Here is a 25,671-nt window from a genome sequence, read left to right as displayed (position 1 = left end):
GGCCTTATAGGCCTTAGCATAAGCTGAAACTTGGTCTGCCAGTGTCACAATTATAAGCTCTGAAAAATTATTGTTCCAGCGGCATTATGGAGTGGACGGTTTGATGAGACTTCCTACAATGGCCTATCTGCAACTTCTTGTAGCAAATATCTTCAGTGGCAGAGATGGACACTAGATAGGGAGGGCTCTGAGTTACTGGAACCATTAAACGGGTGCCCTAGCCAATGCCACCTTTCCCCTGGCCATGCCTCCCCTACCATCAGTTGGGAGAGAGGACAATGTTGGAGCAGCTACAGTGGATCTGAATCACATGAGGGGAGATTCCACTCAGAGACATTTTTCCAGGGACTGGGTATGCTGGGCTTTGGGCCACTTTGCACAGGTGGAACAGCACACAGTGGGCCAAAGCAGGGCCCAGGGTTGGAGCCACAGCCCAGAAAATATTGACAGTATTGCAGGCTGTTGTGTTAGATTTTGTTGTTTAATAGCTGTAGTATCTAATTAAGTATTTTATACCACCCTGTACTTGGAAGGCTTTATCAGAGGATGTCCAGAGAATATTTGTCTGGCATCACTTTACTGTTTGATTGTTATTTTCAGAGGATCTGTGTGCGCGTGCACATGAGCATATGTATGTATTGTGCATGCCTATATCCTTAAAATTGTGCAGATGCAGTCTTCCACTATTACTGCAAAAGGGGCTTTGGGACTGGATTTTGTTTGAGGTTTTCCATACTAAGGATAGTTGACCTGCCCATTCCCTTGAAGAAGTTTGTTTCAAAGGCAAAGGTTTATGCTCAGTCTCTGGCAGGATCTCAAGTCCTGAGGTACTGAAGTGTAACCTAATAATTTAGAGCTCAGAAGAAGGATGGTGTTTAAATAACCTATCTAGTTTTGAACACTCTGGAACTGTTCATTATTAAAAGTTACACAAATCCAGAGAAATGCACTGAATTCTACACACAGTACCTAGAAACAGCTGAGCAAGGCTTGCATATAAGAAACTTTTATAGGAAACATTATCTTGTATGAGTACAATAGAGTTAGTGCTCTTCTTGTAAATAGTGGGGGTTGTATAATTATGTGCAGCCCTAAAGCTGTTTCCCATTACTGAAAAGTCATTTTTCTGAATGATGTCAGATCATCTCCTAGGACAATAAAGGATCATCTATGACTAGAATATTACTTGGTCTGAAAATTTAAGGATAATGTGCATATTGCAACTTGGGATCAGGAACTGACACCTTACTCTGGCAAAACTCCAGCTGAAGTTGAGATGGCTTGAGTGTAAGGTCTTTTGAATTGGGACTCTGAGGTTTGTATGAGATAATCATTGCACCCAGTGTAGCCCAGTTGCTAAGGAATAGCTAAATGTAGCTAGAATTAAACTGTCCAATATTGAGCGAGCCCACTCTTATTTAGTTTGTCCTGCCATCATAACAGGTACTATCATGGGGCTTTCTCTTGAACTGCTGGATCACCTCAGTTTAGGAAGACCTGTAGTCATAAGAGCTGGTGGGTTTATCATCCCTGGACAGCATCGTTAGCGCTGTTTTAGCAAAGCCAATGAGCTGTGTTGGTAGCAGATGTGTTACAGCCTTATTAATTTTCTTTGCCACAGGTGAGCTCTGTGATGAGGTGATCAACCACTGTGTTCCTGAGCTAAATCCATGTAAACATGAGTCCAAATGTATCTCCCTTGACAAAGGATTCAGGTGAGTGTTTGTATATCCTTGTCTTCATGTGTTGGGCCAACTTCATCTACTGACTACAGTGCAGTCACACTTGTGATGACTTTGACCTAATGAGCCAAATTGAAAAGAAGTATGTGTGAGGTGGTGTACTTTAACTTATATTTTCTTCCAGCTCCTCAGAATTTAAGTTATTTTATTCCAAGAATAATTAGTACGCTTCCAAAGCACAGTAACTATTCTCAAATAAAATAAAGTGAAGGACAGCAGTCACCCTTTCAAAAAACCTGCCAGTTGCCCTAGATTCTTCAGGGGACACAGGTTCTCTAAGTATTCCCTGTAGTAAATACAGTGAAAATGGCAAATACTGAAGTAATAGGCAAGGTTTTAAGAGTGGAAACTCTGCTTGCAGGCTGACATCAACATCACTTTTGCTATTCTCACATAGCAGGAGTCTTTTGTTCTCCCTTCTCCAAGGAGAGCAGGATTCACCACACTGAATGACCTTTACAGGAAGCATAGCACAGATTTCAACACATGATGATTAATTCTGTCAATTAATCATGTAGTAATTGTAAGGCTGCTGTTGTGATTGAAAAAGCGATCACACACTGTAGTGTAGCTAACAAAAATGACAGCTAAAATTGGCGATACCATATATTTTATTAATATCATGCTATTTAGGCACAATCCTGACTAGATGGCAGAAATGAATTGAACATAAACAGATAAGTACCTATTTTCAACAAAGACTAAATGTTCCTTTTCCCCTCCCTCACCTCCAAAATTTAGGAAAAACTATGGCTAGCCCTGAAAACTGGATGCCTGAATTAGATTTGCACTCCTTTCAATTTTAGGAATAGTAAGTCTTGTCTTTGGAATGTCGTTCCAGATGGATACGTACTGTATTTAGGAATGGGGAAATTGGAAAGAAGGTCATCTGACTGCCGAGTGTGGTGAACTATTCATGCAGTCAGTGCATGCGAGTGTTTCCAGTACAGAAAATACATACATTCATGCATTCATAGATTCTGTGTGTCCTTGGTATTGGAAATGCTAGTGTGCACTGATAGCATGCATAGTTCATCACATGCGTCAGACATGTGACCTTCTTTCCAATGTATGTTTCCAGTGCAGAGGATACATGACAGTCTGCCCATGTTCAAAAAGCCCTCCCTTGCTTGAATGGATAAACATTGTCCAGCCAAACAACAAATAGTTTAGGAAACTGAAAATAAGTCTTCTCATTAGTAGAATGTCAAAATGATCTGTCTGACTCTCCCCAGAGACATGCAACTTCTATAACAAGGGTCAATTCAAGCATTAAAAAAGTCCCATTGTAATTCTCCTCTGGCACTCAGTCAATATTTTAAAAATCACATTTAAATCAAGACGGGAAGGATGGTCTTCAGTGGTGAGCTGGAGCCGGTTCACACCAGTTCGCTAGAACCGGTTGTTAAATTTAGAAGCCCTTTTAGAACCGGTTGTTCCGCGAGGGACAACCGGGTCTAAAAGGGCTTTTAAATTTAACCAGCCAAAAGTGGCACCTTAGGCACCGACTACACAGTTGCTCCAGCCCTGGAGCACCCAAGGGGAAAATTTGGTGGGTGCAGAGCACCCACCGGCAGCTCTCCGCCCCACCCCCAGCCCCAGCTCACCTCCACTCCGCCTTCGCCTCCTACCCTGAATGTGCCGCCCCGCTCTGCTTCTCTGCCCCCCCCAGGCTTCCCACGAATCAGCTGTTCGCGTGGGAAGCTGGGGTGGGCTGAGAAGCAGGCGGCAGCTTCCCACTCAGGCCCAGGGAGGCGGAGGTGAGCTCGGGTGGGGGGCGGGCACGAGGAGGGCCGCCCGCGCCACAGCAGGTAACCTGGGGTGGGGGCAGAGGGGAACCGCTCCCCTCCCTAACTCACCTCCGCCACCCTCGGCCTGAGCGGGAAGCCACGGCCTGCTTCTCAGCCCTCCCCGGCTTCCTTCCGAACAGCTGATTCGTGGGAAGCAGTGGGGGGGGTGGGCACGGAGAAGCAGAGCGGGGCAGTGCGTTCAGGGGAGGAGGCGGGGCGGAGATAAGGTGATTTGGGGCCGGGTGCAGGGTGGGGAGCTGCCGGTGGGTGCTCTGCACCCACCAATTTTCCCTGTGGGTGTTCCAGCCCCGGAGCACCCAGGGAGTCGGCACCTAAGGCGCCACTTTTGATGTGATCAGTGTGGGAGCGGCCTCTCCCCCTCAGCTACACTCCCCCGCCCCTAGGAGCCAGGGGGACCTGCCGAATGCTTCCTGGGAGCTGCCTCAGGTAAGCACCGCCGGGACTCCCCACCTCGCCCCCCGGCAGGTGCCTCTGGCTCTTAGGGGTGGGGTGGGCACCCACTACGGTGGCCCATGAGACCCTCCTGCCCAGTTCTGGGGGCAGTCAGGGGATGGGGAGGGGGATGGATGGGGCAGGGGTCTGGGGAGGGCATCAAGGAATGCGGGGGTTTGGATGGGGCAGGAGTCCCGGGGGGCAGGGATGGGCAACGACCCCCTTTTGCGTTGAGGAGGGAACCCGTTGTTAAGATTTTGGTAGCTCATCACTGATGGTCTTGTGTGTCTAAAGCATAAGGCTGGGAATCAGGGGATCTGGATTCTGTTCCCAAGATGTCCTGAGAAACCTTGGGCAAGTAAATTCCTCTCTCTGCACCTCCTTTGCATAATGGGAGTGATACTGACATACATCCCAGAGGTAAAGTAAAGCTTAATGTCTATAAAACATTTGGAGAAACCTGGATGGAAGGTGCTTGAGATCTGCCTAGTATTAATATTCATCATTGGCAAAGATGGGCTTCCAGAAGAAGGTCGCAAGAGTGAGAGCTTCGACTTACTGTGCTACTCCTGAGGGAATTCTGTGCCAAAAAAATTTAAAATTCTGTGCACAATATTTTAAAATTCTTCAACATTTTATTTGTTAAATAAATGTGGAGGCTCCAGCATGGCATTGGGGAGCACAGGCCACTGTCTGAACAGAGGCGGGAGATCACTGTGCAGCTCTGCACCCCCCCCCCTCCACCCCCGGGACACCGACTCAGCGGTGAGGCTGCACCCAACCCTGACACAGGGCAAGGACCGGGCCTGCCCCAGAAACATCCCAGGGCCCTGCACCTCTGTGTGGGCAGGCAGATTCAGCAAGGCAGGATCCAAGTGTGGAGGGGCTTAGTGTGCGGGGATCCAGGTGTTGGTTGAGAGGGTTCTGCATGGGAAATCTGGGTGTGGGAAACTCAGTGGGGGATCTGAGTGCGGGGGGTATCTGGATGCACAGGGGCTTGTTGTGGAGTTCTGGGTGCAATGTTAATGGGACTCTGCAGAGGGGTCCAGGTGAAGGTGGTTGGGGCTCAGCAGGGGGAGAGGGGGTCCTGACTGTGTGGGAGATAGAGCTTGGCAGGGGGGTCTGGGCGTGGGGGGCTCAGTGGGGGATCCAGATAATGGGGAAGTGGGGCTGAGTGGGTTGAGGATCCAGATGCTGGGAAAGTGGGGCTCAGTGCAGTGGGGATTTGGGTGCAGATGGTTCGTTGGGGTGATCAATGTGCAGGGGGAGTGGGGCTCATCGGAGGGGAGTTTTGAGTGTGTGTGGGGGGGTGAGTCTTGGCAGGAGGGTCTGAGTCTGAGGGAGTCCAGATGCTCGGGGGTTAGGCAGACCAGGGAGCAGCTTCTTGTACAGGGATCCCTCCCCCTGCACTTGAAGAGCGATGGGTGCAGGAAACAGGCAGAGAGGGGAGTTTGCAGAGTTTCCTGCAGCCGGGGGAGAAATCTGGAGGTGGGTCTGACCCGGCTCCGATGCTATGCAGGGGAAGAGAAAGTCCCATTCTCCCCAGCCCATCCGGCACAGGGTAGGAGCCACAAGCTGGGTCTTCCCCAGTCCTGCCTCCTGATCCACAGTGATTTATCTCTGTGCTGGCTGCCCTGCACATCCAAAACAAATTGCTGGGGAGGGTTGCATGACTGCTTTTGTGGCTTCCCTTTGTTTCCCCATCAGAAAGTCATTTTTCTGCGGGGAAGCAAAGAAATCTGCGGGGGACATGAATTCTATGCATGCGCAGTGGCACAGAATTCCCCCATGAAACCGTGCTGTTAATAGGATAAGTCACACCAAAGGTTCAAAAATAGAGCTCAACTGGGGGAGTTATGGGAAAACACCCCCACCCTCTAACATGAGAAAGAGTGAGGAAGTGGGGAGATTTCAAGAAAGTTTATAGGGAAGCTGAAGCCAGCTTGTGTGCCCAGCCAAAGCTGACAACATAGCCACCTCAGTCCCTTCCTGGTTGCTCTTTGATTTTGCCACTAGGATTGGGGGGATTGGAAAGAAAATGGAGAGGCCACAGTGCAGGGCATTTGCCCAATCCAAACTGGAGCAGGAGAAGGAGGTATATATGCTGCAGTAGCAATCTTGGCTTCACTGTTATCAGTGTCTAACTTAGCAAGTGTTGTGGGAAGGGGCTATGTCCCGTGAAGCACCTAACATGCTTCTGCTTACTAAAAAATAATAAATTAGACTCATGAATTTCAGGACAGTTAAAGAGAGTCAGAGTGAAATTGACAGGTAGCCACACTACAAACATATGTTCCTATAGCACTGGGTCTTTCAGACAGCTGAACCCACACTATTCTCCACTAACCAGACATCCCATGCAGGGTCACATGACTTGTTGACAGGTGAAGGACTTTGGGAAAGAGCCTCTCCCAACTCCTGAGGGCAAGGAAACTGTTAAATGATTTAGGACAGTTCTTGAAGTAACCTCCTCTGAGTGGTACAGTGATACCTGCTGACTACTTGACATTGCTTCAGACATCCTCGTTCAGCTAATCCATTATTTGACTAATCCATTAGTTGCAGCATGTTACAAGGCAGAGGTAGCATGGTTCAGAGTTCCCTGACAGGTTCCAGAACTGAACATTCATAAATTAACTCAAAGTGCTCGGTGTCATTAGAGATTTGAGAGGAGAAACAGCCTCAGCCCGAACCTGCTGCACCATTTCTGGGCATGCTCTCGGAACTATCCACCATGGAGGAATAATCCCACCCGTCATTAATCCCAGCACTGAATGTAGATAACGCACACCTTTTTCAGTTCACTCTTTTGCAGAGTAATGACATTGTAGAAATTGTAAGTTCTTTAGTGCAGGGATTGTTTCTTTATGATGCGTGCCACATCCAGGATCCTTAGGTACTGCAGTAAGAACAGTAGTAATGAAATAATAATGCAAAAACCTCGCAAACTGTATGTTTAGTTCCTCTATTTATTCAAAGACCAGGTACCTAACAGGCAGTGGTGAAGCAGGCTTCTCCCCCACTTTGTCTTACTAGTGGCCCCTCCATATTGCGTGTGCCGTGTCTAGGGTTGAGAATAGTTTAGCTCCTTTGCCCAACCAGTCCTTGACCTTTAGCCAGAATGACAGTTCTGGTTTTTAGTTTTATTTGGACCCTCTGCCCCTTCACAAATAGACTGAGACCACTTCGTGATTTCACATGCAGCAGCTTTCTGGTTATGAAAATGTTTGGTTGCTATTGTCCTTGGCCAAATTCAAACCAGCAACTTAGTGATGGAGAGCTCCTTATCCTTTTACCAGTCTATTCAGCAGTCCATGTCTCTGGCATATTAGATATACCTGTGGTCATGGCATGTATCTAATATGAGGTACTGCAGTGCAACATACAGAATGATACTGGCTCAAGCAGCAGCACCATCGCATACATTTGGCCACTTTGTCCACCATTTCACTTGTAGACAATAAACCCATTAACTCCAGGATGGACATAGTGCCAGTTCACTCAGGCAGGAAGTATGTATTTGGACTTACAAAAATTGATTAGTAATTAATATTAATGTTTACGGTGATCCATGTCTGAAAGCCTCTGAGTGCCTAAGAAAACACGGGTCTGAAGCCAAGTCAGAGCATAGTTTAATAAATCTCAGAGCAGGTGTAGGAGAACAAACCCCTTGTACCCATTCCCCAAACATAAGAGTAAGTAAAATGCCCCTCACCAAACAAAAAGCTAGGCAGTGAAAACCCCATGAGTCTCACTGGGAAGATGTCCTGGTACTTGGTGAGGGAACAGCATTCCAGAGCAGATACTTGTCAGCAAAGAAGGCCCAAGTAAACTGTTCATAAGTAACTAAGTGACTTAGGAGCCTAAGTCCTATTGGATTTGGTTCCTAGGTGCTCATGTCATTTTTGAAAATGGGACTTAGGTTCCAAGTCCTAAGTCGTTTTGGTGCTTTTGAAAATTTTACCCCTTGCCTCCAGGCTATTCCAGCCCCACTCATCAGCTGGTTCACTGGGATATCAGGCACCTGATGATCCCTGGAGTATATTGGCCTTTTACTAAGGCTTGAGTACTAAAATTTACATGCCGAATTCTCTGCTATCTTTTACTTGTGTAATCACTTTCACCTGTGCAAAATGGTTGAAGGAAAGGGGTTACGAGTTTCCATTCCAGTCTGGCAAGGCATTGGAGAGTCAGACCCTAAGGCTTCAGAGTAGCAGCTGTGTTAGTCTGTATCCGCAAAAAGAAAGGGAGTACTTGTGGCACCTTAGAGACTAACAAATTTATTTGAGAAGTGAGCTGTGGCCCACGAAAGCTTATGCTCAAATAAATTTGTTAATCTCTAAGGTGCCACAAGTACTCCTTTTCTTTTTGCAGACACTAAGGGTATATCTCCACTGCAGCTGGGAACGAGCCTCCCAGCCAGGGTAGACAGACTCAGAGGGGCTCAAGCATTGCAGCTTGGGCTGGAGCTGGGCTCTTGAGCCCATCCAACCCCTAGGCTTGAGAGCCTGAGCTCCAGGCCAAGCTGCAATGTTCACATGGCTCCTTTTAGCATGTTAGCTCAAACCCCTCTAGCACGAGTCTGTCTGTCCAGGCGGGGAGGCTTGCTCCCAGCTGCAGTGGAGATATATTCTAAGAGGCAGGCAACGCAAACCATGGTGTCTCTAGTACTTGAGGCAAGAGGCTCCTAAGCACTCATGTTGCCATGTTCTGTGATAGTTCTGCCTTAGGAGCGTGTTGTGCTGAGGGGTACTGCTGACTTCTTTGATCACAAACTTCTTTAAGGCAGCATGCAAACAAGCCCTTCAAATACTCTGTCAGGATGGGTTAATCAGAAGTCCCCCACTTAATACAAAAGGGGGTTGCCTCACTCAGGTGCAGGCAGAGGGGTTTTGCTTATATTGTTAGTGATGTGGGTTTGTGAGGGAGGGGGTGAGAGAGAGAAGGCAGAATACACACAAAGTGAGAGAGGGAAGAAAAGAGCAAAAGACAGTATGACTGGAAAAAGATAGAGAGTGAGCTTTTGAGTCTGGTGTTAGCTAAAGAGGCTTAGGGCTGTAAGCTAAGAAACTGCTCCTTTTGTTCTTGGTTCCTTTTGTGTTCAGAGAAGCAGGACTTTGTACATGACTTGTAAACAAACTACTGGAATGTTCCCAGGACCCTGAAATTTGACTAGCTGCTCAGGTTGAAAGGGGGCATCAAGTGCTTGGTGGGGTAGCTCCAGCTTAGAGGTGACAAAGTTTTAAAAAAAAGCAACTGTAAAATAACAGAAATCTCAGAATGGAAAGAATTCTATGCTTCTAAAGGGCATGGCCAAATCTCAGCTTAGGAAACAAACTGACATGTTGTATGTGCTTTTGGCTGCACTGAGTTCTTTGCTGGTTTTTTTGTTTTGTTTTGTTTTTTTTTGAGCTAGAATTGCAGGTGGCTTTCTTCACTTCTAGCCTCCTAGATCTTTATTGTGCTGAGATTGTTAAAAGGCCAGCTTTCTGTATACCAGACCAAGAAATTAGCTAATGTAATGAAATGCCTTTAAAAAATAACTTCAGGGAAGACACATGTTTTTCCACTCACTGTGGCTCTGTTAGGCACAATATAAATATGCTTTATTATTTCGAAGTATGGAATTACCACCTGACAGCATGGAACACTGATTTAATGCAGCCCTGCAGAGAAAAGCGGTGGTTCCATCATTACCGTGATGGCCGTACACAGCATAAAAGTGATACATGGCAGCTTTGAATAAGAAACTGCACATCATTCATTATTACATCACTTTATATTAGGAAAACAGGGATCAATAAAAAACAACAGGATTAAATGCTGCTTTTTTCCCCCCTTTAGATTTGTTTGCAAGTTATTTGTTTGCAGGAGTGACAGAAACATTGCTGAAAAACTTTGCTCAGCTCTTACAGAGTTTGGAGAAGGAATGGTCTTGGATTTTGTTTTATTATCTCCAACACTATGTTATTCATGCTGTTCCTATAGCCACCAAGACGTATTGCATGCCATTAGGACATCAAGAGGTGGAATGTCAACTAAACAGTGCCTATGTTGGCCATTACCTGGCCATTACACAGTGCTAGGTGTGTTACAGATGGCTATAGAAGGCTAGATACTATGGGGCTGGCTGCTTTACCAATCACGCCGATGGATAAAATGTGCCATGTAAGAGTCAATATTATTAATACTTACAAATGCCTAAATGAGAGAGAATCATCATATACAAGGGTGTCACAGGGTGCTCCACTTGCTGCTGGAGCACCTCCTTCTGGATGTGTCTGGGGATTAGCACTGCCAGGCTGATGCCCCTTCCTGCGGTTGCACTCCGTCACTCTCGCTGTGTCTCACTGTCTCGGAACTCAACTGTTCCCACTTTGTGGCTTGGCCCTCTGGCCAGATCACTGTAGTTTCCCTTTCTTGGGGCAGGGAGAGGGGTTGCGTTCTCAAAGTTTCTTGAGACCTACTGCTCCAGGCCATCTTCTCTTTCACTGTCCCTTAACAGCGGCACTGCCCAGTGGCTGGTAGGGGAGCCCAGGCCTGCCCTCTACACTGGGTTCCAGCCCAGGGACCCTACAACAAGCAGTTGAGGGCTGCACAGTCTGGAACCATACTGCTGTATCCTTTGGCTACTTCCTACCTTGCCTTCTCTCACCCTGACAGTGACTGCCACCTCTCTTTCTGTAGCCCCTTCTACTCTCAGCTACTGGGCTTTATGTAGGCCCCTCCTCTTCCTGGTCAGTTGCACTTCCTCTTTAATTAGCCCTTGTTACTCCCTGGCTCCTCCTCCAGGAGGCTCACCTAGCCACTTTACCCCCTTCAGGACTTGTGTGGGGTGGACACCCCGTCACAAGTGGCCGCTCCTGCAAAGTGTCAAGTGCCCTCAACATCTATTGCCTTCAGTGGGAACTGACGGTGCTTGGCACTGTGTCAAAGTAGGCCCATAATTCCCTGATGGGCGAACACCAACTGATAATTAATCACATACACGTTCTCATTAAGGAACAAATCCTAAACCCAGCACCCAGTAATTGTCCAGGGAGTAGAGAAATCCTTCTTCTACCATTCCATCCCATTCCCCCTGCCTCCCCCCCCCCCCCCACACACACACAGAGGATTATGGAGTCTCTCAGCCTAATATCTGAAGTAACATCTTATAATGCACTTGGCCCTTGACAGGAGTATCTGCATAGCAGTGGATCCTCAGGTGCTTGCCTTGCCTATGCCTCAATCCTTCCTGCCCCTGCACATGTCCCCACAGAGCTCATGTGCGTCAGGGCTTTATGCCACATGGAATACATGTCCTACAGAGCCTACCTCTATCCATCCTTTTTACTGCCCATCCCCAGTAGAGCTGCACCCATTCCAAGGACCCTTGCAGCTAGGAAAGGAGGTTATATTTGCCCTTAAGAGTGTGAAAGCTGTGATCATAGCCACTCCAAGTGGGGTAATCCAGAATTCAGGGAGATACAGGCCTATGTGATGTAAAATACACATGCACATTGGGAGATAATTGGGGCTCCCCCTTTGTTTTGGTTTAAGTGATATGCTTATTATTTTCCAGCTGTGGAATAAAATCCAGCTGGGAGAAGTGAAATATGGTTTATGGACTAAAATACCTTCAAGCCAGGCTAAAATTTAGTGTCTACGGGCTCAGAAAGAGTCAGCTCAACTTTCCAAAAAGATCTACTCCAGGCCTGAGACCTTGGATGCCAAATTTCAGCCTAGAGCACATTTTTATGGTCAAGTTATAAACCTCTGAAAATAGGGTTTATAATGGAAATGCTGACACAACCTTAAAACAACAAACTTAACAACTGTAATAAAAAAAATAATAATAAAAAAGCCGATGCTTGCAGTTTTGGTAGCATCCCATATCATTTTATCCTACGAGCGAGTTGCCACCTTATGGCAGGAAAGTGTCATTGCATCAGTATTTCAGCAGAGGAGATGTGATTTGGAAACATTCAGTTGTTACTACTCCCATAGAGTATCTGCTGTGAAAAAGCAAACCGGTGGTGGACTAAAAACTGATGATCACCTCCTTTAAATTTGCTTTTGCCTTTCAAAGTCCTTTACATAACTTCATTTGTGATTTGCATGCACATTCTCTTTTGTCTGAAGGCCGAAGACCTCTCTGTCCTTAGTGGCTGCTACGAATGAAGCTCGAATCATAAGAAAGAAACTATAAGGATCCTCTTTTCCCATTCTTGCATCGACTGTACTTCCTCTGCAATGTGTCTGGCCTCCACTGGCCGGGATCTCCGAGGCTGACTTCCAAAATGACACTCCTGAATGTCACCTCTGCGCTCAGCATTCCTGCTGGGACTCAGACAGCTGAGTCAATGCTGTTAAAATAGAAACTAGAGTCCTTCTAAATGTTGAGTCAGTAACATGTCAAACACTTTAATAAGCTTAGCCAAGTTAACTAAGTTATCTCATATATCAAAAGAAAGCTCGTACATGACCATGCAGTGCAACTCTTTAGCAGACCTGGAAAAGAGAAATTAAATGGTATTGTATTTGTTTGATGGCCTAAGATGTATAACCCCAGCAGTCAAAGGAGCTCAAGCAGTTCTGAAAGCTAATGTTTAGCTCTGTTTGTTTTGTTTGACTGTTCTAAGAGTGTTATCTCTGCCATCCTTGCATCGTGAACCATATACCTTGATCTAATCAGACATTGATCTGAGTGTGTGTTATCACATGATGGATGCTAGGGATGCAGCCTACTGATGATGATCTTCATTGTGTTTCAGATGCGAGTGCCTACCTGGCTACAGTGGCAAACACTGTGAAACTGACGATGATGACTGTGTGAGCCACAAATGTCGCCATGGTGCTGTTTGCGTAGATGCAGTCAATGGCTACACCTGTGTCTGCCCCCAAGGGTTCAGGTAAGCAGAGAGTTGTGCTCATCATTCAGACTGTGTGTACTCTCTGCATACTATCTGGTCTCTTTCTACAATTGCTTAAACAAGCCTCAAGATATGATATCCATCATTTACTGTGTGAACTGATAGCTCAGTGCTCTTAATCTTCCAGGGGCCAGATACTCAAGTATTCTCTCCTTACTTTGAAAACAGAAAAGATCTCAGGGCTCAGCATCTTGTCCAATATTCTATTAGTATGTGAGCAACCTGGGTTTCAGCGCTGGGCCAGCAGCAATAAGGAGAGCTTGGAGGGGTAGGAGAGGAGCTGTCCACTCAGCCCATAGATGAGGTTGCTTTGTATCACTCTGCAGCGACCGCTGTGTCTGATAGAGGCACAGTAGTGCTGTCAGCTGAGAGGAATCGCATCAAGCCCAACTTGCCACCAAGATGTGGGGTATGTAAGTGGGGCAAAGTGGCCGAGACGCTGAAAAAAGTGTACATGAGGATGAAATGTCACTCTGAGTTGGTGGCTCTCCACGCTGTGGTGTACTAGAGCAGATAAAGGATTGAGCTTACACATCCAGTGAGAGAGCTAGATTTCTTATTGTCACTTCCTCTAACTGCTCTAGAACCACAGCCCTCCTACATTATCCAGCCTTTCTAGGAAAGGGGATGATAGAAATAAGCTTAATTAAATCTGCAAACAACTAAGCAGGTGGGAAGTGTAAACATTCTTACTAGATGTTCTGTACTTTACCCCCAATGAATGGAGGAAAACGGAAGACCTGCTTTTGAGGGTAATTCCTGTAGCCTTCATTTAAAACAAAAAAAACCCTTTGGCTTTTCAGTATACAGACTCTTATGGTAGCCCAAGTCATTCTGTTCCATTTCCATTTTAGAAGGTTCTGTAAACGGGCCATAAAATTCATATTGAGAAAAAGCTTGGCAAATAAAATCTTAACCCAGGAGTGATTTCTTGTCTTCATCTCATCTTGCTTACGTCTGTGGAACTCCATAGACTCCTGATTCTTGCTGGTGACAGTGAGATCAAAATCAGGCCCATATACACTCTGTGCATGTGTCTAGCCCTAGAGATATGGCTCTTCACATATCCTGTAAAGACTTATTCTCTACCCAAAGAATTTGCAGTGTAAGGAGTCAATTCTGCAGACACCTGGTAACCAGAACCACAGTTAATACTGTGAGCTGTCCCTTTGAAATCAGTGGAACAGTACACATTGGTAATTACTGCACCAGGAAGTGGGTGTTTGTCGGATCAGTTCTACATTAACTCAAGACAACAGAAAGTGATTGTAAGGAAGGGATGGAGGAGAGTGAAATTGTCACTTGGATGATTAGTGTGCATGCTTTGAAGACAACTCCTTGTATTTTTTTTTATTATATCTGTGTGTGGTTTAATAGCCACATGTAAAACACTTGTGCTTGCTGACACACACACATGCCCAGAGCAGGTGGGTGAAATACTTACAACGGACCAGAAAATGTGAGGGATTTCACTTGATCCTGTTGTTGTAAAATTTTCCTGTGAAAATGGGATCATTCTCCCAGTGATGTGCTGAGTTTTACAGTTTTCCATGTTTTGTTACCAAATAAGCTGTTTGTGAAACTTCACGTGTTTGTAGAAATGAGTCTTCTGTTACACAAAACTGTAATGAGACCTCATGAGATTCAGGCTCCAAGTCCTGCACCTGCCCCACTAGAGAACATGCAAGTTCCATCAGAGAAACAATTGGGATGGTAGATGGAGATCTAGCATTTTCAGCTGAGATATGTATACCCACTCACCCACAGCATATCCAACCCTCAAAATATAGGGTTCTGAATGTTCTGTGTCTGTTGGTGGACGAACTCTGCACAAGTTGGCCTGTGCATTTCAAGTCTCCAATTCTGACAGCTGCTGATATTATCAGACTCCTGGAAATCTTTCTGTCTGTCAAAGATGAGAATGCTTCTCCAAATGGATTCACTAATTAGTGCCTGAGGTTAGATGCTGGCTTCCTTCCAATTGAATCTTTTCTGTATTTGAAACAAACAGAGAGAAGTACCTGAAAAGATCAGCCTGGACAAAACAAAAATTGCATGAGCATTTATAAACCCTATTCTGTGCATAGCAGTTTTTTTATTCTTCTATTTCATCCTTATTCTTTTTTTTCTCAACAAGTATTTTTATTGCAAATCAGTCAGCCTCCTATCGAACTGACATTGATATTTACAGCAAAGTAAGCATGCAGTTTCACAGGACCAAATCTTACAAATATAAGAGAAACCCCTGAATTTCTTAAGCAAACCTTTTCCATCACGTTCCATTCCCTGCTTAAATCCCGTGGTGACCACATCAATACTTGGGCTAGAGAGAGTAGAAATTTTTTGGTAGAATTTTAATCACTAAATAGCCTTGCTATTTGTTAGCATATTCAAGGATTTGGATTGCAGACTCATGCACCTCTACGCTTCCTATTCAAATCCAACTCAAGACAGCTATCAGATGGCAATAACTCTAGGAGTCCCCAGCTACAGTGGTGATCTGTTCTGTCTTTTAAGGAATGTCTCTTAGTTGATGCTCAAGAGGGAGGTATTAACAAGCATTTGAGAGTGTGTCTTCAAGAAATCACACTAAGGATCATATACTGAATAGAGTTGGTTGGAAATTCTATGATAGAACATTTTCCCATCTATATGTAAATGAGTCAAAAATTAAATATTCCATGGAGATATTTCAATTTTGACCCAATTGCAATGGAACGCAGGCAGAGTTCTGATGGAAACCTCCCTGATTTCCTACAAGCTCACCTGCCCAGCTCCTTGGCAGCCTGGGCTTTCAGGCTTCCAGCTGTTTGACAGTTCATGAGCCTGGGAAGCCCAGCTCCTAAGCACCCAGGCTCCTCTGCAGTTCACCCGGTGGTCTGCCACAAAGTTGAGCTTCCAGGATCCCAGGTCCTCCACAGCTCACCAGGTGGACTGCCCCTGAGCTAGGGACCCCAGAGTGCCCAGGATCCATGGCTCTAGAACAGCCCACTATGCAGACTGCCCCCAAACTAGGACTCCCTGCCCTTTTCTGGAGAATTTCAAAACTTTGGCTGTTGTTCCAAATCAGAATGAAACCGGTTTTCCAATATCAAAAGCCACCATGAAACGGCATTACCGTTCTCTGCACAGCTCTAATGATTAGCCCTGATATAGCACTTTTCAGCCATAGGATGAAGTGGCTAGGCAACATTAGCCTCATTTTACAGAGGAGGAAATGACACAGAGAGCTTAAGGGAATTCCTCACGGTCACATTGCAAGTGAATGGCAGAGCCAGGATTATAAAACCCAAATCTCCTGCTCCTCAGTCCATTGCCCTTGACTACACCACCACCCTCAACTTTTAATTCTAAATTCCTACATGAGTCCATGTAGTGAATAAATCACTGTGAGGAAGATCTGTTTTAGAAGTCAGCTTCTGATATTTTTCATATAGTTCTTATAAATTGCCTTGAAATGTAGATGCAAGCCCTACTGCCAACTAGTGTTAAATGAGTTTGGTGGTTTAGGTTCAGATCCTAGTGGTATCCACATCACCATATCACTGTCACAACTATCACTGACTGACTCGCATCCCAGTAGTCTCAGAAGAGGCTTACAGGCTGTGGAATGGGCAGTGGATTCTGAATTTGCCTTAGGCTCTTGGAGTTAGTCCACTCTTACTGCCCATCCAGAACAGTATATGGTCTTTTTCAAAGTGAGCATTAAAATTCTGCTAACAAAATTCTGCTCATTATTCTTTTCATGCCTCTGGCCTTTTGTAGTTTCAAAGCACACAGCTCTGAACGGGAGTGTGACTTTTTTTGTTAAGATTGTAATTGCAAACATGTTGAGGGACAGAGTTCAGATCTGTGATGTGCAGGCATGTAAAATCACCTCCTGTGCATTTGCAAGATGTGCAGTAATATACGCCACAGGCATCAAACTACTAAGGGGATAGGATAACTTTGCAAATGTTTTAAATACTGACTGAGGGAGAGAAGGTTTGAGGTGGCCTAGGAAAGATAACTAAGGAGGTATCAGATGAAACTGAGCACAGACATGTTTGGCTAAATATCAGAAAGCATTTCAGTGAATGTACAGAATAATCTCCCAATAGTTGTGTCTATACTATTGTAATAAATGCATGGTTCCCTAGCAGTTTTGTGCGTACGACTGTGCTGTACATCATGGTCACATGGACGGCACAGTAAGTGTAGGGTTAAAACCCATATTCCTCTGCTGAGGAAGCATATTTGAACAAGAGACAATCACCATTGGCTATAGCAGTCTAGGGCCTCAGCTGTAGAGTCAAGCATCTCTGATTCCATCCAGTAGGGATTAGTAGTGTGCATTCACACCAGTCATTTCATTATGGCGTGAGCTATTAATTGCTTATTTATAGTTGCTCTATATGCAGTACCTTAACATAGCTTATTACTTCATGTGATTTTCAAATACTTGATATGCTTTTCTTCCTGAAATGTTTTCTGAGTGTCTTCTGTCCAAAGTATGATTTGTTTACCCCGTGGACAAACTCTGTTTCTACAGTTCATGAAACCCAATTAGGCAAAATCTGACTTGTCAAATGTACTCTTTAGCAATCCATGGAACAGCAGTGTTGTTCCGATAAATGTTGCTTCAGAGGGGAAACATATATTAACTCTGCTGAGCTTTACATAAACCTGAGCTTGGTATTTTTCTCCGTTGTGTGGCTCCCCCTTGTGATATTTCACTGCAGGAAATTCAGCAATTATTCAAATAAACCAGGATTATACAGCCCCGTAGACTCCTGCCCTGTGGACTCAGGCAGTTTGGACAAGCAGGGCCAGGCTTTGACTACCGGATTGTTGGGTATACAAAAAGCCCCTAACAAACACTTGTGTATAGAGTAACTTTTTGATGCTAGTAGCTCAACAGCTATATCTCACTGAGACAGCCAGTAAGTGGGATGTGATTGCAGGGAGTAAATTACCAAGTGATCCATGTGGAGATTTGGACATTAGAACTCTTTAGAAATCTTTGAAAGAGACACTGACTACAGGCAAAACAGCTTCCGTAGCACTTCCTCTTTGTTAATGTAAGCTGGTATGAGCCAGGTGATTTTCCTAAATTCACATGAAAATATATAGGCTTAGTGTTCTTCTACCTGAATTATTTCTCTCAGAAAAAACAGAACAGCTGACACTAGGCTAGACAAGGACTAAGTGCTGAGATAATAGAGCTACCATCCAGGGGCGGCAGGTTTGTAGAAATTTTGATGGTGTCCAGAACACCCAGAGTCCACCCCTCCTCCCCCTGAACTCTGTCCCCCACCTGCCTAGGGCTCTGGGAGAGAGTTGGGTGTGGGGAGGAGGTCTGGGGTGCAGGCCTTGGGCTGGGGCAGGGGATTGGGGTGCAGGCTCTGGGAGGAAGTTTTGGTGCAGAAGGGGTGAGAGGTTAGGCTCTGGGAGGAAGTTTGCTTGGGGGAGGGGGTCTGGGGTACAGATTCTGGGATGGAATTTGGGTGCTGGGTGCAGGCTCCAGGCTGAGGCAGGGGTGAGGGGTACAGGCTCTGAGACGGAGTTGGAGTGTAAGCTCTAGGAGGGAGTTTGGGGGCAGGAGGGGTGTGTGGGAAAGGGGTAGAGGTGCAGGCTCTGGGAGGGGGTGGAGGAGTGCAGCACTTACCTGGGGCTCCGAGGCAGGGTGGGCCGGGGGGCCTCCATGTGCTGCTACCCCCAGGCTCTGCCCCTGCAGCTTCCTATTGGCCGCAGGGGCGGGACACAGACTCACCCTGCCCAGGGGCTGCAGGGAGGGGCCGGCAGATACGTGGAGCGAGCAGGCAGAAAGCCGCGCAGCACTGCTGCGCTGCTGGTGGTAAGTGCGCGCCCTGGGCCATTTTGGAGCGCCCAGGGGCAGAAGGTGGAGCCAAGGGAGAGACCTGGCCTCAGACATTGCTGGAGACAGACCCCAGGCTAGGAATATTCCTGGTGCCCAGGCACCACGGGCCCATAGAATTTGCTGCTCATGCTACCATTAATGTGTTGCACAGCCTAAGACAGTTAAAGAGTCCATTTCAGCTGACACTAGGACAGCAGTGGTAGCTTCCCACTGAATTGGCCCTGGTTAGAGATTCACTTCCGACTGCCCTGATAGAGCATTCACCAGCCAATCACAAGAGTCCTGATTTGAGACGACAATCTGGCACGTAATGAAACCAGGAGACTGCCCTAACTGGACACGTTCCGTTGTTGTATGCGGTGTTGATGTAGCCATGTCATTCCCAGGATAGTAGAGAGACAAGGTTGGTGAGGTAATATTGACTTTGTATTTAGCTGCGACACTCTCTAAGTACTTTTCCCAGAGCTGAGCAAGAGCTCTGTGTAGCTCAAAAGCTTGTCTCTCTCACTAACAGAAGTTGGTCCAATAAAAGATATTACCTCACCCACTTTGTCTCTGTAACTGGACATGTCCATTCTAGTATCTGACTAGCAGTTGTAGAGGCTGGTGTTAGAATCTGCTTTGATTAATCCTCCAGCTTTCCTTAGTTTCGGGCTGCAACTGACAAGTGTATTAATAAACAGTCAAGCCTCTGCGTCCATGGGTATGAGCTACTGTAGCAGCTGGGTTAAATTGGCAAGCAAGCTGACATGTTAGTAGTGCTCCTTTGTGTATCTAGGTTAGCTTCTGACAACATTCTTACTCTTTTTGTTCCCTTGCCTCCTTGGAGATTGGACCTCAAATAACTCCACTGTAGAATATGGTGTATTCCTGAGTAAAGTAATTGGGCGGGGGCTTGTGGGGAGTAACTAGAGCTCATGGAAAATCTCCATTACCCAATTGAAGCCAGGGTTCCTTGCCTCAGATGACACCCCTTCTCTGGATATAGCTAACTCACACCTGCCAGAGAGAGAACTTTTTAGCCTGATACTCATCAGGAATGTTTTAAAGTGCATATTTGCCTGTGGCATGCACCAGATTGAACCAAGTTTGGGGAAGAGAACAGTTTTCCTGGGGAGGACTCCCCACTTGAGAAAATTCTAGCTGGCCTCCCTCGTTTCTGCTGATGAATTGAATATAATGCTATGCTAGCAACGTTGTCAGTATATTCCTCAGGAGCAAAATATAAATAAGTGGTGGTTTATGTTTACCCAGTGGTGCTGCCTTCTAGACTACAGTTTTGAGGACACTTTTTTGTTTAAATGGGAAAACATATGAATAGGTTGTCCAGTCCCTCTGCAAAACTATGCCGTCTGGGTAGATAGACAGAGGACTCCAAGAGATATGTTCCCCTCAGCCTGTGCTAAATTCTGCCACTGTGACTCCCTGAAAGCACAATGCATCAGCTCCAAGCAATGGGAAATGAATAGATTCCTAATTAACTATTGCTGTCCCCGGCAGTGTTACCTAAGAGAAGAGAATTCGCTCTGAGGCAGTACTTCTGTGCACATGTGGAGTCTGGCTGTGTAATGTGCCTGCGTTTGTGTGGCAGATGCGGGAAGCGTTTGGTAATACAATAAGAAAAGTGTTGAAATGCAGTTTATCCTGGAAAGCCTGGCAAGATGATGGTGGCTGACAAGGAAGAAAGAGTGTTTAGCCACATTAGTTTATTTGGATTTTGTGTCATGCAGGCCTTGGACCGGAGCAATCCCCAGGGGTGATACACATTGTAAAGTAGGCGGAGGCAGCCTGAGCACTTACGGCCAGGCCTGTTGATCAGTATTTTGCCACCTCTTTCCTCACTCCCACCTCGGATTCCTATACAATAGATTCCTGTCTGCAGTGATGAGACTGCCATGTGCAGGGCCAGGCTGTGGATTTGGGAGAGAGTTAAGAAGAGGTTTATTGTGGTACAACTCAAACTTGACAGACCCCATTTGTATAAACACTGTGTGTGTGGATGGGGGTGGGGAGATCATTAGGTCCCACTGGCTGCCTGCTGAAGTAGATAGAGCCCAGCTGCTTACTCCTTCCAGCCCTTAGCCACTGGCTTATTCTTTCAAGGTTATTTGCCCAAAGAAAAAGAAGGGAAATTAACTCTAAGAAAGAAAAAGGAAAGCGGAGGTTCCCTCTTGCATCTGTATTTCCCCCAAACCAGGGATACCCTCTTACTGACTGTGAAAGCAGCAGTACTGCGGAAGCAGGTTCAAGTGAAGAATCCAAAATGTAATTAACATTTGTACTTTATTTACTCTTCTGTTTATAAAATACTGGGCCAAATTCTGCTCACAAATACGATGTAAATCCAGAATAATATCATCAGCTTCGATAGACCTCAAAATTTGACCCATCCACATTTCCTCAGGTACAAATACCTCTATTGTATGGTATCAAGATGGCCCAGTTGATTGCCTACTGAAAGATCACTAGATTTAAGTCCAACATCATTCTATCACCTCAGTGAAATATTAGAGCAAGGGTGGCCAGCCTGTGGCTCCGGAGCCACATGCAGCTCTTCAGAGGTTAATATGTGGCTCCTGGTGTAGGCACCGACTCCAGGGCTGGAGCTATAGGTGCCAACTTTCCAATGTGTGGGGGGCGGGGGGTGCTCACTGCTCAACCCTTGGCTCTGCCACAGGTCCTGCCCCCACTCCACCCCTTTCCACCCCCTCCCTTGAGCCTGCCATGCCCTCGCTCCTCCTCTTGCATGCCACAAAATAGCTGATTGGGAGGTGCGGGGAAGGAGGGGGATGTGCTGATCTGCGGGGCTGCCGGTGTGTGGGAGGCACTGGGAGCAGGGTGGGGGAGCTGATGGAGGGTTGCTGACATATTACTGCGGCTCTCTGGCAATGTACATTGGTAAATTCTGGCTCCTTCTCAGACTCAGGTTGGCCACCCCTGTATTAGAGTGTTTTGCACTCATGCCACCTGTTGAGTGAGATGTTAACTATTTCCTCTCTCTGGTAAATTACCCATGAGGAAATCAACAGTGAAGAGTAGAAGATGCCATAACCCAAGTTTCTTTACTAACTTCTATCTCAACAAAAGTAAGCTCGTGGCTAAGCTGGAGTTTCTACTGAATACATAACAGCTGTCCTATTTGCTAACAACCATTGCACTCCTAGTAGTACTGCTTGGTAAAGGGATTAAGACTGTATTCTAACTTCAGTTGTAGATGCTTCCTATACACACTCCTGGAGCCTGGAGGTTTCATCTCCTTAGAGGAAGGGAGTTTTCTTTTGTTTGGTTGCTTGGTTTTGGTTTTTTTTAATAAGAACTCTTATTCAGTGGAATTTCCCTGCAGGTTAGGTTGACTTTTAATTCTCCAGAATTGCACTGGGTATTCTAGCATTTTGTGTGTATGCATATGTCTTCCATAAATCTCTTATCAAAAAGGACATTGATACCATGGTTGGAACGTGAAGCATCTCTGAGCACTGAGCATGTATAACAGCAAAGTTCTGTTTGCATTCTCTGTGCACTGAGCAAAGATTTTTCATCATTTCTTTTGTTATTCACAAGCTCCAGTGGTTCCAAGTGATCACAGAACTTTATGCTGTATTCATTAGCACAAAGGTTTTGTTGGTTTTGGAAAGCTACTGTAATTAGGAACTTCAGGGCAGACAGCAGGTACGTTGATGTGCTTTTCTGCTTGAGCATCTTGGTGGGATTAACAAACTGTCTGCTTAATGTGGCAGCCTAGCAGTGCTCATGGATGGTATGGGCATACTGGGTAGAAATGTTCAATATTCTTTTTACTGTTTAGTGTGTCAAGTAGAATTACATTGTAAGATCACTGCAGTTTTTTACACTCTTCCCTCCCCTCGACCCCCACAATATTGTTTTTGCTATTTCAATGAAGTTTCATCCAGTGATGAGTTGCCAAAATCTTAACAACCGGTTCCCTCCTCACCCCACAAGGGGGTCGTGGCCCACCCCGAACCCGCAGGGACTCCTGCCCCATCCACCCCTGTCCCCTGACTGCCTCCAGAACCGGGCAGGAGGGTCTCACCCTGTAGTGGGTGCCCACCCTGCCCCTAAAAGCCAGAGGGACCTGCCGGGGGGCGAGGTGGGGAGTCCCGGTGGTGCTTACCTGGGGCAGCTCCCAGGAAGCATTGGGCAAGTCCCTCTGGCTCCTGGGGGGAAGCAGGGAGAGCGGCCGCTCTCCCCACTGATCACATCAAAAGTGGTGCCTTAGGCACCGACTCCATGGGTGCTCCGGAGCTGGAGCACCCACAGGGAAAATTTGATGAGTGCAGAGCACCCACTGGCAGCTCCCTGGCCCCAGCTCACCTCTGCTCCGCCTCCACCTCCTCCCCTGAGCGCGCCGTCCCGCTCTGCTGCTCTGCCCTCCTCCCCTCCACCCCCCGCTTCCTGCAAATCAGCTGATCACGCAGGAAGCCAGGGAGGACTGAGAAGCAGGCGGTGGCTTCACACTCAGGCTGAGGGTGGTGGAGGTGAGCTGGGGAGGGGAGCGGTTCCCCTGTGCCCCCCCCCCGCTCCCCGGTTACCTGCTGCTGTGCGGGCGGCCCTCCTCAAACCCCCCCGTCCCAGCTCACCTCCGCCTCCCTGGGCCTGAGCGCAAAGATGCTGTCTGCTTCTCAGCCCCCCAGCTTCTCACACGAACAGCTGATTCGCGGGAAGCCGGGGGGGGGGGGGGGGCAGAGAAGCGGAGCGGGAGGGGGGCAGAGCGAAGGTGAGCTGCGGCCGGGTGCGATGGGGCAGGGAGTTGCCAGTGAGTGCTCTGCACTCATCAAATTTTCCCCGTGGGTGCTCCAGCCCTGGAGCAGCCACGGAGTCGGCGCCTAAGGCACCACTTTTGACCGGTTGTTAAATTTAGAAGCCCTTTTAGAACCGGTTCTCCCTCGCGGGACAACCGGTTCTAAAAGGGCTTCTAAATTTAACAACCGGTTCTAGTGAACCGCTGCGAACTGGCTCTAGCTCACCACTGGTTTTATCATCCCAGCTTGTTGGAGAAAGCAAATAGTTTGGAACAAATTCCAGACATAATGAAGTTGGGGAAACAACACAGGAAATTGAACCATAGCTATGGTTGTACATGTGGGCCCACGCCTCAAAGGCCAGATCATATCCAAAGTTCCGGTGTTTGTATGCATGGTTTTGGCTCATAGATTTGACCTATTAGACAGATAAAAGTCAGACACAAAGTATGGATCTGGATCAAAATATCCCTCTCCCCACGTACGCTTTCATGAGTGCTCAGATATGACATTCCTATTTTCACCCACCTCTAGCTATTGCAGACCTTACTGCCCTCCGAACTTTTTCAGTCCTTTAACATAACCAGAAGCTCACCTAAGAGGATCTGATGTTCCTGTGGCTGCTAGAAGCAGCATAATTAGGAAACTGCCCAGCAAGTAATATGGTGTCAGTGCCTTAACCTTGATAAGTTTCAGAAATTGATCACATCGCTAGAGATAGCACACTTCTTTTTTTTACACTTTATACATAGAGAGTATGTCTACACTGCAGTCTGGGGTGTGATTGCAGCATGGGTAGGCATACCCATGCTAGCTTCACCCACACTAGTGCAGCTAAAAATAGCACTGTAGACACAGCAGTGTAAACATTGGGCTAGTAACATGAGTACGTACCGAGGGTCCTCAGCTTGCTTGTACCACCAGTGCATGCTGAAGCCTGCACTACAGCCTCTACCACTATTTTTAGCTATACTAGCATGGATATGTCTATCCATGTCTACCTCAGATTGCAGTATAGACATAGCCCTAGTGTAAACCAAACAAGTAGACCTTTTAAAACATTTAAAAACAGGTCTTTGGCCTCAGGGCTGCTGTTGTAAAAATAGAGATAGGCTTAAGCTGCAAAGTGTGAATCTGAAATGTTTCAAAGGGCGGAGTTGTGTGTAGGGGAAGGTGAGAATCAGATCTGGAGTTTTGGATAAGTCCCTTGCCTAATGATACCATATTTGCATGCATGTAATTTGAAGTGGCCTCCTCCAAATATCCATAAGCAGCTGGGAGTCACAATGCCATGTGGTTTATTAGACTTGGGGAGTCACAAAACAATGCGGTGTTTGAATCTCAGATCCTGGAAATGCTGCCAGAGTGCTGAAGGGTTGTGATAATTACAGGTGTTTTTTTTTTCTTTAAAGTGGCCTCTTCTGTGAAAATCCCCCTCCAATGGTTCTGCTACAGACCAGCCCTTGTGACCACTATGAATGCCAGAATGGGGCTCAGTGCATTGTAGTGCACCATGAACCAGTCTGCCGCTGCCTGGCTGGCTTCGCTGGCCAAAAGTGCGAGAAACTCATCACCGTCAACTTTGTTGGGAAGGATTCCTATGTTGAGCTCCCGTCGGCCAAAATCCGTCCTCAGGCAAACATCTCCCTCCAGGTATGTCACACAGAAGAGGTAACAGCTCATCTGTCAGCCCAGTGTCCTTCCAAGAGATAACCTTTCAGTGCTTTTAATCCCAGAGGAAGTGCATTTATTGACCCACAGAATGACAGACAGCTGGGGCCATGTTGGGCAGGTGACAGTGGCTGCTCTGCAACTGTGCTGTCACATTATGCAGCAATTCAGATAGTCCCATCCCTGGTTTGCCCCCCCAACCTCTCCACCCTGTTATCGTCTGAGACTTGCATAACAAGGTGGTATTGACCATTTAAACAGAGACGGTATCTGCAAATTTCCCTGTCTCGCAGCTGATGTACAGGTTAGCCTTTCATCCTTCATCAGTGAATAGTAGGGCACAAGATTGTAAAAAGATGCTTCTTGAAATGGTTTTTTCCAGAAATTAGACTGCTCTGGCATTACTGTGCATGTTCACTTAGACAAAAGTGGGTAAATTTTGGTTAAATGTCTACTTAGATCACTTCAATGTGCTTTGTG

At 46.5% G+C, this 25,671-nt stretch overlaps 1 protein-coding gene across 1 annotated transcript in view; it reads left to right on the top strand.

The window, feature by feature from the left end:
- SLIT3 (slit guidance ligand 3) overlaps positions 1-25,671 on the top strand; it is a 796,449-nt gene that overhangs the window by 740,806 nt on the left and 29,972 nt on the right. Inside the window, exons 29-31 of the mRNA XM_038413692.2 lie at positions 1,622-1,715; positions 12,742-12,879; positions 24,933-25,173. Coding sequence (XP_038269620.1) covers positions 1,622-1,715; positions 12,742-12,879; positions 24,933-25,173 — 473 coding nt within the window. The remainder of the gene's footprint in view (positions 1-1,621; positions 1,716-12,741; positions 12,880-24,932; positions 25,174-25,671) is intronic.

This window comes from Dermochelys coriacea, chromosome 8 (genome assembly GCF_009764565.3).
Source record: "Dermochelys coriacea isolate rDerCor1 chromosome 8, rDerCor1.pri.v4, whole genome shotgun sequence".
Lineage (NCBI taxonomy): Eukaryota > Metazoa > Chordata > Testudines > Dermochelyidae > Dermochelys > Dermochelys coriacea.
This window is presented reverse-complemented; position numbering and strand designations above follow the sequence as displayed.